Below are 18,854 nucleotides of genomic sequence, written 5' to 3'. Positions count from 1 at the left end.
TTTTATAATCGGATATTAATGAGAGAGTACGGAAAAGCACACAACATGTATTTCCTAAAACAGACACAGGGTGGCAGTAATCGCGAGTAGCGTTACACGGGGACACTCAGCGAGGCGCAGAGCAAGATGAGCTCATTATCCAAGTTAATGGAGAATGAGCAACTGTGTTCCTGCGTCACTGAATTCTCTGTAATATTTCATATATTTCCAGGTCATTGACACACCTTTTATGTGACTCCAGATGTTTATATGCTTATATGAGTTCCTAGTGAAGTGTGCTCCGTAAATTAAAAACGTGTAAAATGTGTGAACAGCCTAAATTGACAGTGTGCAGCTGAGAACATGGCGGCCAACGCCCGCAGATTGTTTTATTTCTTTCTTATGGCTTCGGGGCATCGGCGGGTTATTTCAGCGTGAGTAGAAAACAGCTATGTGTGTTAAAAGGGTAAAAGGTTCATGTGCATGTACAGCATAAGACCATGGTTAAGGGCGCATGTGTGTTAATATTACAATAATACTGAGTAAGCTCATAGAACTGAGTGCCAAAGTTATGAGGCAGAAATGTTTATTTTGAAGTGTGAGTTCTTATAGAGTAAATGTAATAAAACTTAACTGTAAATGAGAATTATCATGTGTATGAAGTGAGCACAAATGTACATTTATTACAACAATACTCTGATAAAAGGACGAAGATGACAGATGTTAAAGAGAAAAGTGCAGAAATGATTGATGATCGATCAAAACGTGATTTAAATGGAAAATATTTAGTTTTGGTTGCATACAAATTGTGATAAGCTAATGCTTGTAAAATAGGTGAGCATACATTTATGTGAAAACAGACCATTCAAGAATATATTGCTTTATGTCATCCAATGGGGATAAAATCTGTGCTTAAACGCAAAAGCAGGTAAAAAAAACAGGAGACAACTCATGATTGCAGATACCAAGTTAAATTGAAGTTGAGAATAAAGATTATCCAAGTTAATGGAGAATGAGCAACTGTGTTCCTGCGTCACTGATAAAATATTTAATATATTTCCAGAGCACTCCTAGGAGAGGATTTTTATATGTGTGTGTGTGTGTATATATATATATATATCTCTGCCAGCGGGACCTAGCTGGGACCCGCTACATAAATAATAAAGAGAAGTTTGCTTCTCCATTTTTGCTGCACGTCCAATTGCATCCTTCAAGTCGTCCTGTACTGGATCAATTAAACTCTTTTTATTTGCTATTTAACTTCCTCCTCTCGGCTGGTTCTACTTTAGAGCTGTTTCAGTGACTGCAGATTTCACACTGAATACTTCTCACAAGCAGGTGAGTGTACGTGTCTTTCGGCTTCGTGCCTTATTTCTGTTCATATTTGTTCGCTTCATTCTTAATCTTTCACCATGATGTGCACACGGTGTCCCAGGGTGACGTCCACACACTGCGTCCCAAACCAGCCAGGAGGGTCTTCAGCAGCTCAGTGACGTCCCCCACGGCCAATGTCCAAGTACAGGCATCCTGTGTTTCCAGTGCCACGTTATCAGGCCCGGTCGACAAGGCACCGATGTTAAACTCAACTTATTTGTCACATACACAGTCGTACATGGTATGATATGCAGTGAAATGCTTTAGCGACTGATATAGACCCCTGTCATGATCCGGACCGGCAGGGGTTACTCCGGATCCAGAGTTCGGACCAGAGTTTCATGTTCGTCTTGTGTAATGTTTCCTGATCGTGTTCAGCTGTTGTCTATTTATATAATTGTATAAAACTATCCTGTTCGTGTCTGTTCGCCGTCGGGTCTTTGTGCGTGTTGATGTTCCCCTGTCTCGTGTGTAGCTTGTATTAAACCCCTGTCCTGTGAAATCATGTGAAAGCGTCCTCCTTTATCGCCATGTCCAGACCACCCATGACAACCTCAATATATATATATATATATAGAAAAGAAGAAAAGAAAGTGAAGTGATTGTCACATGTGATACACAGCAGCACAGCACACGGTGCACACAGTGAAATTTGTCCTCTGCATTTAACCCATCAACCTGAGTGAGCAGTGGGCACCATGACAGGCACCCGGGGAGCAGTGTGTGGGCACGGTGCTTTGCTCAGTGGCACCTCAGTGGCACCTTGGCAGATCGGGATTTGAACCGGCAACCTTCTGATTACGGGGCCACTTCCTTAACCGCTAGGCCACCACTAGCCCCATTTTTTATATATATATATATAAAATATTGCAAGTATACAGTGACACAATATGCAAATATTACAAACATAACCAAATATTATACTTTTATGTCTTTAACATAAAATATGTGTAACAGGTAGGGTGAAGGTGTGCATATGTGTAAAGTAAATATTTGTGCAGAATTCTGGGGCGATTGAGTCCAGAAGTGGTTGAAAGTGCTGGAGTGTGTTAGAGTTAGAGTGAAGTGTTGTGGTTGTTGAGAACTCGTATAACCTGTAGGAAGAAGCTCTTCCTCATCCTCTCAGTGTTGGACCTCCCTGATGGCAGCAGAGAGTAGAGTCCATTGTTGGGGTGGTTGAGGTCCTTCACGATCTTCCTGGTCCTGGTCCAGCACTGCTTGCTGTAGATGGATTGAAGGTCAGGGAGCTTGGTACAGATGATGCGTTGATGCGTTCAACAGATTATTCTGATTATTCTGGCACAATGTTTTTTTTATTGCCAACATGACATTTAACATTACAGTATTTCTCTAACGCTTTACTACATTACCTAACATATCAATTCCAGATGCATAAGAGCAGAACAGCAAACTGCAGATTTCACACTAAATACTTTCACACTGGTCTAGGGTCAGGGACGTAGCAAATGGGAGAAGGGAGCAGAAACTCCAAACGGCGCGATTGCACGTACGGTAAACCGTTTATTACAAACAATCAATAAACCAGCACTTCTGGTCAGTTGGGTCGGGATTCAAGTCTCCGTTCGTCTCTTGTCTTCAGGTCACTCTCCAGACGGCATTTTAAACCCTCTGCCCTATTACAGGCCACCAATCATGACAGGAAGGGGGAGGAGTGCAATCCTGGCCTGATGAGGAGCCACCCTGCAACATTACAGAGAGAGAGACACAAACAGAACACACACACACACCACGGGACGTCACACACACGTCACCTGGGAGATTCCATAGCTGTGTTTTCTGTTATTTCTGTTCATATTTGTTCACTTCATTATTAATTTTTCACCGTGATGTGCACATGGTGTCCCTCAGATGTGACATCTAGCGTGACGCTCGGAGTGACCTGTCCAAGAGGTGAAGCCGACTTCCCCTCACTGTGTCTCGAACCAGTCAGGAGGGTCTCAGTGCCCAGCTGGATGGAGTGTTGGGGCGCCGTTTTTACACCACTGGTCTTGTAAACCAGCCTCATTGGAGCCTTTAGATGTTAAGGTCACTTCAGTTTTGGGCCAGCGGTGGCCTAGCGGTTTAAGGAAGCAGCCCCGAAGGTTGCTGGTTCGAATCCTGATACCCACACACTGCTCCCTGTGGTGCTCACTAAGGGTGATGGTTAAATACAGAGGACACGTGTCACTGTGTGCTGTGCTGCAGTGTTTCACAATGACAATCACGTCACTCTCACTACATCGTGTTATTGCCTCCGCTGACCACACGTCCATTGCGTCCCAGGTCACTAGGGGGCGCCCTGCAAGCATGGATTACCCTTGAGCAATGCGCTGTTGCTATGGTGATGATGACGCCGTGCTCAACTCCTTTAACAAATCCCACTCAGCTACAAATCATGCGTGGGTATTAATTCCAAAAAACACTATGTACTCTCTTATTATCATGTCACTAGTCATGTTGAGGCAGGTGTTTGTGTACATATATGTTCACTTTTATATTCCATGCTTTCCCATGATGCACCGCTTTATGTTTCCCTGTAGCTCAGGGAGATGAGGGAAAAAGTTGCCAGGTTGGTAAAATACAAGCGGAATTCTGGGCCGGTTTTCGTCAATAAATTCGACGTGTTCGCGTTTATCTGGTCGGCCTGTAAAACTCCGTCCTCGTATTGAAAGGACGGACGTGCAGTGGCGGATTATTTCAGGCCGGCCTCGGGTTCCAGCGCCTGCCGCCGTCCCCCGATCTGGCAACCGCGCGGAAAGACTCGCCAGTGCTGCCCGGGGACCGAGCGACGCTGTCGCCTTCAGCCGCGGCCAGAAAAATGACGGAACGGGTGTAACGTGTCCGCGGCCGGTCACCCCGGGCTCCAGAAGGCGACATCTGAAGGTGAGTGTGTCGGGACTTACAGGCTGAGAAGGTGGCGTCCCCTCCGCTGCACCTGCGTCAAATTCTGTTCCATTCGTTTGCCATTAAAATCGTGGATTTTATAATAATGTTGAATTTTTCGGGCAAATTCAACAATCTGTGACAGTCTGTAGAGAAGATCTGCTGCTGATGTGGTTGGCCTGTTATAAATTGGTTACTGGTTGGTTGTGGGGAGGTTACAGCACCATCTCCCATTACAGCATGTTTAATGCGTCCAGTAATAATCATGCTTTCCTGTATGTGGATGTGAGGATTATTTTCTGCGATCTGTAGCGGGATTTTATTCCCCCGTCCCTGCTGTTATCTAGATGGTTGTGCCCCCTGCCTGCCTGCACACCATCATTGTTATTATCTGTCTGTCTCTCTGCCTGTCTGTCTGTACAAGATCCCCATTATTATATGGCCTGCCTTTCTGTACACCATCCCCATTATTATCTGGCCTGTCTCTCTGCCTGTCTGTCTGTACATCATCCTCATTATTATCTGGCCTGCCTGTCTGTACACCATCCCCATTATTATATGGCCTGCCTCTCTGTACGCCATCCCCATTATTATCTGTCTGTCTCTCTGCCTGTCTGTCTGTACATCATCCTTATTATTATCTGGCCTGCCTTTCTGTACACCATCCCCATTATTATCTGGCCTGCCTTTCTGTACACCATCCCCATTATTATCTGGCCTGTCTGTCGGTACACCATCCCCATTATTATCTGGCCTGTCTCTCTGCCTGTCTGTCTGTACATCATCCTCATTATTATCTGGCCTGTCTGTCTGTACACCATCCCCATTATTATCTGGCCTGCCTGTCTGTCTGTACATCATCCTCATTATTATCTGGCCTGTCTGTCTGTCTGTCTGTCTGTCTGTACACCATCCTCATTATTATCTGGCCTGTCTGTCTGTCTGTCTGTCTGTACATCATCCTCATTATTATCTGGCCTGTCTGTCTGTCTGTCTGTCTGTACATCATCCTCATTATTATCTGGCCTGTCTGTCTGTCTGTCTGTCTGTACATCATCCTCATTATTATCTGGCCTGTCTGTCTGTCTGTCTCTCTGCCTGTCTGTCTGTACACCACCCCCATTATTATCTGACCTGTCTGTCTGTCTGTCTCTCTGCCTGTCTGTCTGTACACCATCCCCATTATTATCTGGCCTGTCTGTCTGTCTGTCTGTACATCATCCTCATTATTATCTGGCCTGTCTGTCTGTCTGTACACCATCCTCATTATTATCTGGCCTGTCTGTCTGTCTGTCTGTCTGTACATCATCCCCATTATTATCTGGCCTGTCTGTCTGTCTGTCTGTCTGTACATCATCCCCATTATTATCTGGCCTGTCTGTCTGTCTGTCTGTACACCACCCTTGTTATTATCTGGCCTGCCTGCCTGCCTGCCCTCCTGTCTGTCTGCCCCGCTGCGCTGTCCGCAATGCAGGTGCTGTTTACGAGCGACCTCCCCGGCTCCGATGTCGAGGTTATTTTTGATCATGTTGGATGTAAGAATGTCGTGTGAGTTGGTGGATAATAATGGTATAATCTCGCGCCTGACAGTAATAACCCCGACCAAACGTTTGTCACACGTCGCAGGTTATTCGGCTTCTTGTTGAAGGCGTGTGATTGGAAACAGAGCGAAGCGTGGAGCTTCCGCGGAGGAGCGCGCCTGTGTGCACGTGCCTCAGCTCCAGCTTATTGATTATTGATGGCGCGCCGCGTGAGAAGATGGTGGGAAAGAGAAAGGAGAGACAGGGAGGAGCAGGGAGGACGAGTGTGGGGTTTTTACGGTTTATACCGCGCACAGTGAGTTTCAAGGCCAATGGGATCCTCACTGTGACCAGATCAATATTCTTAAAATTACTAAAAATAATGATAGATGATGCTTCTCTAAACTCAGATAAATCATCTGATACACAATTAGTATAGAAATGAGTGAAATTGATTTCTAATGATCGTCCGCATTGTCATGGTGGATAAATGGAGAGGTTTAGGTGGTTCCACAATGTTAAATCAGGGCCATTAGGCAGCACATCCATCCATCCATCCAGGGGGCGCCACAAGCGGAGTGTCATAATAGGAACAGAACACACCCAGATGAATCAGGCCGCCTCCTCCTCCATCTACAGGGCGTGTCCGCGGGGTCCTAGAGCCTTGTCCATCCGGCATTAGACCAACTCTTCACATTATTCTGATACTCGTAACGAGATTCTCTCAAAATGTTGTTGACCCCATTCGGAGGAGCTCTGAGCATCAATTCAGGGTCATTATAATTTGCACCAATGCTGAGCGTCCGTGGCCTCAACTTTTTACAGCCTGTTCACTGACAACGCCTGTTTAGAACAAGTAGTCTCGCTCTTATTTCATTATGGCAGGACGTGCGACATGGTCTCACATTATAATCGTCTCTCTCTCCCCGAATAGGCTAAATCGTTTTATCGAATTGTCTGTGCAGTGTATCACATTTACCAGACGCCCTTATCCGGAGCGACTTACAGTCAGTAGTTCCAGGGACAGTCCCCCCCTGGAGACACTCAGGGGTTACGTGTCTTGCTCAGGGACACGATGGTAGTAAGTGGGATTTGAACCTGGGTCTTCTGGTTCATAGGCGAGTGTGTTACCCCACTAGGCTACTACCACCCACCCTGCCCTATCATGTCTGCCACAAGTCTGAGCAATTAATAACAACAATAACATTATCAATAACGGGGTTAATGAGACACCCCCTTTCCTCTCTAGTTGTGACGAGTGACGTTCCACTGAACGTGTGTGTGTGGGGGGGGTAATAATATTAACTGTTCAAGTTAATATTATTCTGTATTTCTTTGTATTTTAAAGTATTTTCCTTCTGCGGTCGGTTTATTTAAATAAAAACCGTATTAAAATGAGAGCTCCCGGGGCTCCAGGTTTCTTACTGTTGCCTGATGGGAGTTTGTGAATGTCGTGTTATTATCATTCTTATTCTTTTTTTAATCTTTCCGTATGAGTAAAAAAAACACCTGAATGTGGTCTGAATGTGTTGACTGCGTTGGTTCTGTTTCACCGCCGTTACCCCGGTGACATCCTTAAGAAGAGGTGACTGTCATTGTGAAACACTGCAGCGGTCAAACGTGTCCTCTGTATTTAACCGTCACCCTTGGTGACGGTGGGCACCATGACGGGCGCCCGGGGAGCAGCGTGTGGGGACGGGACCCTCGAACCCGCAACCTACTGATTACGGTGCCGCTTCCTTAACCGCTAGGCCACCGCTGCCCCACCAATTTAGTTATAAGCAAAAACAATAAAAAAATACCTATATTATTAAAGAAAAAACATTTCTAAACATTTGATCTGTTCCTCTCTGCACGATGGTGACAGTCACCGATGAGGAAGTGACGTGGTGCTGAATCAGCAGTTATTATATGAATCTAGAATGTAGAATAAAGACCGCGTCATGTGGTCCGGTAGTCCGAGACGAAATGGAAGATTCGTCATGTGTGACGAATTCATTTATTATTCAGTTTCTCTCTCTCTCTCTGGGTCTCTGAGTGCTTGGTCAACGATTTGGAGGTCAGGTGGCATGACACACACACACACCCCACACACACCCACACACGGGCTGGCACATGTCCTCGTCCTCGATCCTGCGGAGGTGAGGCTCTCCTGCGCTGTTCACGCTGCTTAACGGATGATGGAACGGTGGGAAGTTCGCTACGTTTGGTGAGGAAGGATGCGAGAGGAGGAGAGGAAGAACGGGCGCCACGCCCGCGTAACGTTGCTCGCTGTGCTGAGTCAGTCGTAATTGGCAGAATGAGGATTATTATTATTATTATATGACACAGCAACAACTTTCTATGCATCTTCACGCATAAAAAAAAGAGAATTTCTAATATCTGCGTATTCCTGGCAGCTGGAACAGGTAATAAAATGGCTGTCATGAGAATAGTGCAAAATTCAAAAGTTCCGCAATGCATCTTGTAATCTTGCTCCTGTTAATTATTACGATCATTGCTATATGTAAAAAAGTATAAATTGAAGTGTAAATTGATTTGGATGTATCGTATTGATAATAACTTGATGCGTGTTTTGGACAGGTTTGTGAATGAAGTTAGGGTGTGTGTGTGTGTGTGTTTGTGGGGGGAAGGGTGTGAGTGAGTGAGTGTGTGTGAGTGTGTGTGTGTGTGTGTGTGTGAGAGTGTGTGAGAGTGGTCGCCCTGCAGAGCTTGTGGTGTTGGAGATAGGGATGGACGGGGCAGAAGCCTGTACGCGTTTCAGCTCATTAGCGGCCGGTCTTCATTAAGCCTCGAGCTTTGGTGGAGGACAGGTCATCCATGAAAGGACGCTGGCCTTTTGTGTGACATAAGCTCTCAGCGAGGACGGCTGGCTCCGGACACCTCGGGGATCGGCCCGGTTCCTGTCTGTTATTGTTAAATTAATAACCCCGCCCGCCCATTACGTAACAAGCCGTAATGGCTGCTTTGTTCTTGGAGGCCTGACCCGGAAGTTCATGTTGGGGCCTTTTGGACTGTAACTTCACTGTTGTTGTTGTTGTTGTTTACAGGTGCGGCAGGCTTGTGGTGTGTGTGAGTGTGTGTGTGTGTGTGTGTGAGTGAGTGTGAGTGACACCATGGCATCAGTCAACATTACGCTGGAGAACCAGCTCCACAGCGCCCAGAAGAACCTGCTGTTTCTCCAGCAAGACCACGCCAACACGCTGAAGGGTCTACATGCCGAGATACGTAGACTACAGCAACACTGCTCCGGTAAACACACCCCACAAACACACACACGCACACACAAACATGCACACACACACACACACACATGCACATCCCAAGAACAAGACTGTCAATCAATTTGAGCGGTCAGTGGATTCATTTATGCTAATGTCCCGGTGAAGACCATTTAATGAGTCAATTGATGACATCCAAGTGTGTCTGGTTAGTCCTCCAGAAGATACCAGAGCTGCTATAGAATCATTAATTTCCTTTTATAAACTGTCTGATTTGGTACATTATTGATTGTAAAATTTTGCTCTGCAGTTTGCATGAGCTTCGCCCTCATTATTTGGTGCGTTGTGATTGGACAGAAAACAGCCAAACATATTTAACTTCTTCTGGTCTGTGTTTGGTTGCATTTTCGGCCTTCCAACCAAGACAAATATTTATGCCACATGAGGTCTAAAATATGATAACATTAGCAATCTAGCATTAACATGCACATTTTTCAAAATGATCCAAACGTCACCAAAGTTCACAAAAATGTAGTTACATTTTTTTTATGTCTTTTATCTTATGATTGTATAGCACTCTGGCTTAAAAGTGCTTTATAAATAAAACGGCTAAATAAAATTGGATTGGATTACCCATAATGACACTTTATCGTGCATTAATGTATTAATGCATAATAAACAACTGATCTACAAGGGAGAAGATTGGGCCCATCCATAACTGAAATTGAAATGTTGCTTTCTCAAGAAAACCAAGAGAAACATTTGAAATACACTGAAGTACTTACGAAATCCATGACAACTGTGAGAAAAGGAGTGCTTGTTGAAAGTGTTAAAGTTTCCGTATGAAAATCCCAGCGGATTCACTGCATCATTTTTGGAAGTATCTTGTTAAGTGATAAGTCTTAGCACAGACTGGTCAGTACTGTATTTAATTGTTTGATAATGAGTTTTTAATATTGCGGTATTCAGGTGTAAGCCTCTGTCCTACGGGGGGAGTGTCTGATGTCTGTCCCGCAACGTCCAATCCCCCGTCTGTTGTGTTTCCTTCCTGCAGAGCTGACATACGAGCTGACCGTGAGGAGTTCGGACCCGAGCGGTAAGACCAACCGGCCTGACCCGTTTCATCTTCACCTTTCCTCCGTGTCCTGGCAACCAGGGCCCCGCCCCAGCACTGCTGAGGTGGGAGGGGTCGAGCGGGACAGGAAGTTACTATGGGTGACGGGCGAGACGTGAGAGAGACGCTGTAAATCTCCCTCGCTTTCTTTTCTCACGTAAATGGTGGACGTGCCTCTTCTGTCCACTAATACACTAATACGTTCGCCATCTATAACTACATTTACATTCACAGCATTTACCAGTCAGTAGTTACAGGGACAGTCCCCCCCTGGAGACACTCAGGGTTAAGTGTCTTGCTCAGGGACATGATGGTAGTAAGTGTGGTTTGAACCATGGGCGAGTGCGAGTAGTACTACTAGTACTGTGGTAGGATACTTTTACCAACATGTGGTACGAAAATTAAAATGTTGCAGGAATCGTTTCAAGTGTTGATCGTACCAAAAAAAAGCTTGAAATCTTTCACATCTGATTAAAAACGTGAGACAAAAGACTAATTAAAACACTCGATACAAATAGTTTTAATTTGGGCTGCATGGTACCTTATTAATCATGCAGACGGATAAAAACGATTATTCTCAGCGGCCAATCAGGCCGCACTGAGTAGTTTCTGAAACATTTGCATTAACATTGTTTTTAATTTTAACCCCATGACGTACAGGGAGTGCAGAATTATTAGGCAAGTTGTATTTTTGAGGAATAATTTTATTATTGAACAACAACCATGTTCTCAATGAACCCAAAAAACTCATAAATATCAAAGCTGAATGTTTTTGGAAGTAGTTTTTAGTTTGTTTTTATTTTTAGCTATTTTAGGGGGATATCTGTGTGTGCAGGTGACTATTACTGTGCATAATTATTAGGCAACTTAACAAAAAACAAATATATACCCATTTCAATGATCTATTTTTACCAGTGAAACCAATATAACATCTCCACATTCACAAATATACATTTCTGACATTCAAAAACAAAACAAAAACAAATCAGCGACCAATATAGCCACCTTTCTTTGCAAGGACACTCAAAAGCCTGCCATCCATGGATTCTGTCAGTGTTTTGATCTGTTCACCATCAACATTGCGTGCAGCAGCAGCAACCACAGCCTCCCAGACACTGTTCAGAGAGGTGTACTGTTTTCCCTCCTTGTAAATCTCACATTTGATGATGGACCACAGGTTCTCAATGGGGTTCAGATCAGGTGAACAAAGAGGCCATGTCATTAGTTTTTCTTCTTTTATACCCTTTCTTGCCAGCCACGCTGTGGAGTACTTGGACGCGTGTGATGGAGCATTGTCCTGCATGAAAATCATGTTTTTCTTGAAGGATGCAGACTTCTTCCTGTACCACTGCTTGAAGAAGGTGTCTTCCAGAAACTGGCAGTAGGACTGGGAGTTGAGCTTGACTCCATCCTCAACCCGAAAAGGCCCCACAAGCTCATCTTTGATGATACCAGCCCAAACCAGTACTCCACCTCCACCTTGCTGGCGTCTGAGTCGGACTGGAGCTCTCTGCCCTTTACCAATCCAGCCACGGGCCCATCCATCTGGCCCATCAAGACTCACTCTCATTTCATCAGTCCATAAAACCTTAGAAAAATCAGTCTTGAGATATTTCTTGGCCCAGTCTTGACGTTTCAGCTTGTGTGTCTTGTTCAGTGGTGGTCGTCTTTCAGCCTTTCTTACCTTGGCCATGTCTCTGAGTATTGCACACCTTGTGCTTTTGGGCACTTCAGTGATGTTGCAGCTCTGAAATATGGCCAAACTTGTGGCAAGTGGCATCTTGGCAGCTGCACGCTTGACTTTTCTCAGTTCATGGGCAGTTATTTTGCGCCTTGGTTTTTCCACACACTTCTTGCGACCCTGTTGACTATTTTGAATGAAACGCTTGATTGTTCGATGATCACGCTTCAGAAGCTTTGGAATTTTAAGAGTGCTGCATCCCTCTGCAAGATATCTCACTATTTTTGACTTTTCTGAGCCTGTCAAGTCCTTCTTTTGACCCATTTTGCCAAAGGAAAGGAAGTTGCCTAATAATTATGCACACCTGATATAGGGTGTTGATGTCATTAGACCACACCCCTTCTCATTACAGAGATGCACATCACCTAATATGCTTAATTGGTAGTAGGCTTTCGAGCCTATACAGCTTGGAGTAAGACAACATGCATGAAGAGGATGACAAAATACTCATTTGCCTAATAATTCTGCACTCCCTGTAGTGATGAATGAACTCGAGTCTGCGTTGTTTGTTGGTCTGAGCAGCGTGATTGGTTCAGGGCAGAGGGCTGCACTCTGGAAATGAGATTATGAGTGGCAGGGGCTAATGGAACGCTAATGCAACGTCTGCAACCTACTTATAGCTGCAGGGCTCAGCCGCTCCTGCTGAGACCCCCCTTCTCGCAGCCATTAAAGCATCAAGATGTCACATCAGACGCCAGAAGACCTTCGCCGGTGACCCAAATTCAAATGCGGCCCGATCAGATGCAGAACCCACCACGCACTCGCCAGGCGGGAACATTCCGGATTCCGTCCGAATCTAACATAAATCCTCCTGGTGTCAGACCCCCCAGGAGGTTCCAGCGCCGGTAAAGCATCTGAAATACAGCCCCGCGCAGCCGACAGGCGCTCTAACTCTCATTAGACTCGATCATATCCACCGTATCCCACAACTGAGCCACGTCAACTTTTCAGCTTCCTGCGTCGCTCGCATGCGAGTAACGAGTCGCTACGTTTATTAAAATGTAATGCAAAATTACAACCAAAAATGGCCGTGTGTGTAGATACGAAATACGGAAATGTGAGCGTTTAATCCCATAGATAGAAACGGCTTGCTGGTTATCTGCATGTTGGAGAGGAGGAGCTTTCCGTTCCGGTGATGACCACAACGTGAACTTTATGGGGTTAAAAGGGGAGGAGCCTGAAGTCATGATTGACAGCTCTCATACAGGGGCAGTGGTGGCCTAGCGGGCGAGGAAGTGGACTCGTAATCGGAAGGTTGTCGCTGAGGTCCCCTTGACCGCTGCCCACTGCTCGCCAAGGGTGACGGTTAAATACAGAGGACACGTGTCACCGTGTGCTGCGCTGCAGTGTCTCACAATGACAATCACTTCACTCTGACTTCACCAATACGGAGAAAGCATTAAAGCAGCTCTGAGGAGAGGTTGATTATAGCACGGATTATAAATTGATTTTAGCGATTTAATTCAACCGTACCATGTTACCACGACACCGCCAGGAGGGTGGTCTGTAGGGGTGAAACGCCAGACGCGTTCCTCACATTATTCAAGGCTCTTGAATGTTAAATATTTGATTTAGCAGTGGTTTATAACTGTATGATTCTACAGTAAAATGAGGTCTGATCTTATTATATTATCTGTATTAAACAGATCAATTATTATAGTATTAATCCGTGTATTGAATATAGTTTGGCACGTTTAGTATTGCTATATAAGGCAAACCCTGGCAGAGCAGGTTACAACACTTCAGAATGGTTATAACTGCTACGAATATTCATTCATAATTTACATGTAATTAGTTGCATTACTTTTATTTAGTAATTGAAATACTTCTACTAATACAACTACTTTTACTTTATAAATACGCTTTAATATAATTAAACTGCCATAAATCCTGATTAGAGAGGCAGGAACTTTTTTCCCTGCTGAAAACGATCATTTCAGGATTTCTACACGAGGGAAGAAGCTCTGTGGTTGTATTTGTGATTCGTAGGAACGTTGCGGTAACGTAAGAACAGGCAGTAACGTGGTGCGCCTCAGGAAGGTCGGGGAGGAGCAAGTCAGCGACCTCGACATCGATCGGGTCTGAAAGAGGAGACGCAGTGTCTGTCCTCCCCCCACCTCCCTTCCCCTGTCTCCAAACAAAAGTCATCCGTATGCGGCGCAGCGGGGTGGGGCGGGGCCTGCCCACACACTGCAGCGGCGTCTGCCTTCCTGGGCGTGTCCTGCCATGGCGCAGCCTGACGCCACTTTACCGTCCCTCCGGAGGACCGTCTCCTCCGTCCCGAGCGCCACATTGCAGTCTGCTGTGTCTGCACATTCAGGGAGCGGCCTGCTGGAGGGCTGGATTAGAGCGCCCCCCAGCATTCCACCCAGGAACTGCGTTAATGTGAGGTCTCATTAGAACGAGGTTTACTACTGGTGTCACCTGGTAAATATAATAATATAGTATAGTATAAAATAATATAATATACAGGGTGGCCATTTATATGGATCCACCTTAATAAAATGGGAATGGTTGGTGATATTAACGTCCTGTTTGGGGCACATTAGCAAACTTTTCAAGATGGGTGGTGGCCATAGTGGCCATTTTGAAGTCGGCCATTGGATCCAACTTTTGTTGTTTTCAATAGAAAGAGGGTCATGTGACCCATCAAATTTTTATTAGTAATTTTACAAGATAAACAATGGTGTGCTTTGTTTTAACGTAACTTTATTCTTTCATGAACTATGTACAAGTTTCTGACCACTTATAAAATGGCCCACCCTGTAGTATAATATAACATAACTTAATATTCCATAATATAACATAATATAGTATAATATTCTATAATTTCACTCAGATCTCAAGTGTTCTTTCTACTCGTTGTTTGTTCCTCCACTGCCGTTGGTCACTCCGCCAGGTGACAGTGGAGGACACTAAACGGGTGTAAACCCCCCAGATGCCACTGAAACACCTTCTAGCGTCCATGTTCACGCTTGCTGGATATTTCCCGAGATGAGATGCCGTGTAACGTCTATATAAATGATTGATGTATAAATTACTCGTCATGGTTTTATTGCATTTATGGACTTGATTGTCCAGATTTACAGGGACATTGAACCCGTCCTCTTCTTGTCTCAGACAGCAGCGAGGCGCGGTGCCGCGAGCTCCAGCAGCGGTGCGAGGAGCTGGAGGCGCAGCTGAAGGCCAAGGAGGAGGAGAACGGCGAGCTGCTGCGGCAGCTGGAGCAGAAGACGGCCATGATCTCGGTGCTGGAGGACACCATCCGCGAGCGCGAGCGCAAGTACCTGGACGAGCTGAAGCAGAAGAGCCACCGGCTGGCCGTCCTGTCGGGCGAGCTGGAGCAGCGCGCCAGCACCATCGCCTACCTCACCGCGCAGCTCCACGCTACCAAGAAGCGGCTGCTGGCGGGCGGCTCGGCCGAGGCGGCCCCGGGGGGCGGGGCGTGCGGAGGGGGCGGGGCCTCGCTCAAGCCCACGCCCCCCGCGCAGCCGCCCGACACGCCGCGCAGGCGCATGCGCAAGAGCCTGTCGCAGCCGCTGCACTCGGAGTACGCCGAGCTGCTGGGCCGGGCGGGGTCGGCCGAGGGCCGCCGGCTGGCCGTCCGGGAGGCGCTGGACGCCATGCCGGACCCCACCCCCTTCCTGCAGGCCAGGGAGCCCCCCGAGCTGGCGATGAGGGAGCGGCCCACCGTCATCCCCCCCATCGCCTCCGACCGGATACTCGCGGACGCGCCCGGCTCCGAGCCGCCCTCCCGCGGGAGCCCGAGGCGCGGCCCGGCGAAGCAGCAGCATCAGAGAGCCCACGTGGGCGTGGCCCACCGCATCCACCACGCCCCCCCGCCCACGCGGGCCCACTCCCCCGGCAGGGCGCCGCGGGCCGAGCCGGAAACGCTCGCCGTCGACCAGGTGAACGGAGGGGCCGAGGTGGTGAGGAAGCGGTCGGGCGCGGACAGAACAGTGTGACAGCCGCGCCCTTTTACCAGGAAGTGACCTCGGGAGGCACCGCAACAGACAAACAAAAACACACACACACACACATATATATATATATACACCATTTATCACCGCGGTAGGAAACAAGTACGCATGCCAAACTTTACTTTCTAATCACTCTGTATTTCTGTCCCGTCAACACACACACACACACACACACACACACACACTTACTCACACTTACTCACACACACTCACACGCACACTTACACACACACACTCACTTACACACACACATACTCACACACACTCACATACTCACACACACACTCACACACACGCACACACACTTACACACACACATACTCACACACACTCACATACTCACACACACACTCACATACTCACACGCACACACACACACATACTCACACACACTTACACACACTCACTCACACACACACACATACTCTCACACACTCACACACACACACATACTCACACACACACACTCACACACACTTACACTCACATACTCACACGCACACACACATATACTCACACACACATACTCACACACACTCACATACACATACTCACACACACTCACACACACTTACACACACACACTCACATACTCACACATACTCACACACACTTACACACACACACTCACATACTCACACGCACACACACACTCACACACACACATACTCACACACACTCACATACTCACACACACACTCACACATGCACTCACACACACACACTCTCACTCACACACACTCACATACTCACACACGCACTCACATACTCACACACAGACACTCACACACACTCACATACTCACACACACTCACATACTCACACGCACACACACACTTGTGCTTAAAGTCTGCCAAACGTAGCTACACGTCCGTCAGGAAGTCACCAGTGTAACCGGCTGTCCTCTCTGTACCGGGACGCTCAGTATGTAAAAAAGCGAAGACGCAGAATATAACGGCTGTAAAGTTTTATTTATTTTAATATAAACACGCTATAAAATCGTTCAGAGGCGTCACTGGGGACAGTTTCTGTGGCTTTTATTCTTTAACATCTCAATGAATTTTTGACATATTTTGCCTCATTTTGTGTTCAAAAATGATTTTGTTTTTTACTTTTGCAGAAATTATCGAGATTATTTCACAGCAGACGTGTCCCCCAGTAACACAAAACGCTGGGACTCATTTTTCACACGCGTAATGCAAAATGTGTTGTTTGTAGCATCATGTCTGCATCACGACGAAAAGCAGCCCACTGCTCAAAATGACACCTTTACGGTCATTTTCCTGTCCTTCGTACGTGAAATGTGGACGTCCTGAAATATTTAAGTGTCTTCCATTTTATATCGGCGAGTGGCCAGAGGCGAATGCTGAACGCCACGTTCTGTATTAAACACCAATAAACGCGTAAAACCTACATGCTCATACGCTTTGCAATAAAGTTGACATTTGGGTATACGTGTCTTCGCCGTACTGTCCTGGCCGGAGTCGTTACCGTGCAGCGTGGCAAGAAGAGGGACGCGTGGACGTGTGAGAGTCTCACCGCGCCCGGTCCTGGGCTGATCCGGATTAAGATCTCAGGAGCATTAACCTTGCACTACATATAAATCTCTGTCTGCTGCCATTGACCCGGCCCTGGTGGAGACCAGGCGTCCTCGTGGGCGGTGTATCATCAGGTGTTGTGGACAAGATACGAGCACTTCTTCCATCTCTGTTTTTCGTTTATTTAGAGGAAAAAACGGCAAAGTATATAAAAATAGTTTATATCAAGTAAAATGGCTATTTCGGTTATTAATATTGACAATAAAGCATCCAAACCCTAATTTCTGTAAAGCAGAAAATATTGTATAAAAGTATAAGTACTGCAATCAGGACACAAAAAAGAAATAATAATGTAGTTAATTACAACAATGAAGTCCTTTTTGTGGTGTGTATTGCGCCGCGCCGCAGTGTCCTGGTCTCTACTTCGGCGCCCGGTGGGCCAGCGCGGCGGCCATCAGTGATCAGAGTGCCAGAGTGCTGCGGGCGGGTCCCGCGTCCGAGGCGCCCGTGTAATACTCCATATCCGTCTCATTACCAAACTCTCCAGGCCCGGCCGGGTGACTTCTGCCCCCCCCGTACCCGCCGGGATACCTGGGGTACCCGTACCCGCCCCCGTGCCCGCCGTACCCGCCGTACCCGTACCTAGGACCACCCATGGAGCTGAGGCCGTGGCCAACGATGGCGCCGCCCAGAGCCCCGGCCGCCGCGGCTCCTGCTATCCTCCCGGCGCTGGAGCCCGAGGACGAGCCCCCTGCGTGGACCGGGGGGTTTCTGTAGGCCTGACCCCACCCACCCGCTGAAGCTCCGCCCCAGCCCGCGCGCGGGGTGCTGCTCCTGCTGCCCCAGCCTCCAAATCCACGGCTCATCCCACCAACACCGCGACCGAAGCCCCCACCGCGGCCGGACAGGACGGGGGGACAAACGGCGGCCAGGAGCAGCAGGCCGGCCCACAGGGACACGAGCCCACGTTGGACGAGCATGACCACGTCCTGTGGAGAGACACAAAGAACCAAATGTTGCTCAGCGGTGAAGCGAACTGTCACTCTGGCAGAAATATCAAAAGCAGGAGAGGACAACCTCATGTCCTGAAAAAAAGCCCGCTCGGGACGTCCCCTCAGCCCCACTATTCCTACGCCAGCGGCCTCAGATGCCGAGATAATCCCGTTAACCCCAGACCGGCGGCTCGGCTAACAAAAGGCCCCTGGACATTCTGCCCATGCGGGAATTTACAGGTGATGGTTCGTCATTTCTGAAACATAACCTCTCACTTTCATATTTGTGCACGTGATTTTTATGGGGTTACTGTGCACATTGTGGCTCGAGTTCAGATTCTTTATGTGGTTTAATGGGCGGTAGTAGCCTTGTGTGTAACACACTCGCCTACGAACCAGAAGACCCAGGTTCAAATCCCACTTACTACCATCGTGTCCCTGAGCAAGACTGCAGGGGGACTGTCCCTGTAACTACTGACTGTAAGGGCGTCTGGTAAATGCTGTAAATGTAA

General features: G+C 47.2%; 1 protein-coding gene and 1 long non-coding RNA gene across 4 annotated transcripts; both read left to right on the top strand.

Moving 5' to 3' along the window:
• The first annotated feature begins 155 nt into the window (after positions 1-155).
• LOC114800147 (uncharacterized) lies at positions 156-1,654 on the top strand. Its single transcript, XR_003751334.1, has 3 exons — positions 156-413; positions 1,269-1,317; positions 1,415-1,654. It is a non-coding gene; the product is annotated as an uncharacterized LOC114800147 (long non-coding RNA).
• Positions 1,655-3,917: 2,263 nt separating this feature from the next.
• ccdc92 (coiled-coil domain containing 92) lies at positions 3,918-18,740 on the top strand. Of its 3 annotated transcripts, none has more exons than XM_028997237.1 (5): positions 3,918-4,236; positions 8,807-9,008; positions 10,032-10,073; positions 14,953-15,740; positions 17,898-18,740. In XM_028997237.1, exons 2-5 carry the CDS (start codon positions 8,873-8,875, stop codon positions 17,994-17,996), a joined length of 1,065 nt encoding a protein of 354 aa, XP_028853070.1. In that variant the 5' UTR covers positions 3,918-4,236; positions 8,807-8,872; the 3' UTR covers positions 17,997-18,740. The 3 variants fall into 3 exon arrangements, with proteins under 3 accessions (XP_028853070.1, XP_028853072.1, XP_028853071.1); XM_028997238.1 differs by lacking the exon at positions 3,918-4,236 and adding an exon at positions 7,867-7,965; XM_028997239.1 differs by lacking the exon at positions 17,898-18,740 and having other exon boundaries at positions 14,953-16,085.
• The last annotated feature ends 114 nt before the right edge of the window (positions 18,741-18,854 follow it).

This window comes from Denticeps clupeoides, chromosome 11 (assembly GCF_900700375.1).
Source record: "Denticeps clupeoides chromosome 11, fDenClu1.1, whole genome shotgun sequence".
Classification (NCBI taxonomy): Eukaryota; Metazoa; Chordata; class Actinopteri; order Clupeiformes; family Denticipitidae; genus Denticeps; species Denticeps clupeoides.
Note: the sequence above shows the minus strand (reverse complement) of the source record. Positions and strands in the feature narration are given on the sequence as shown.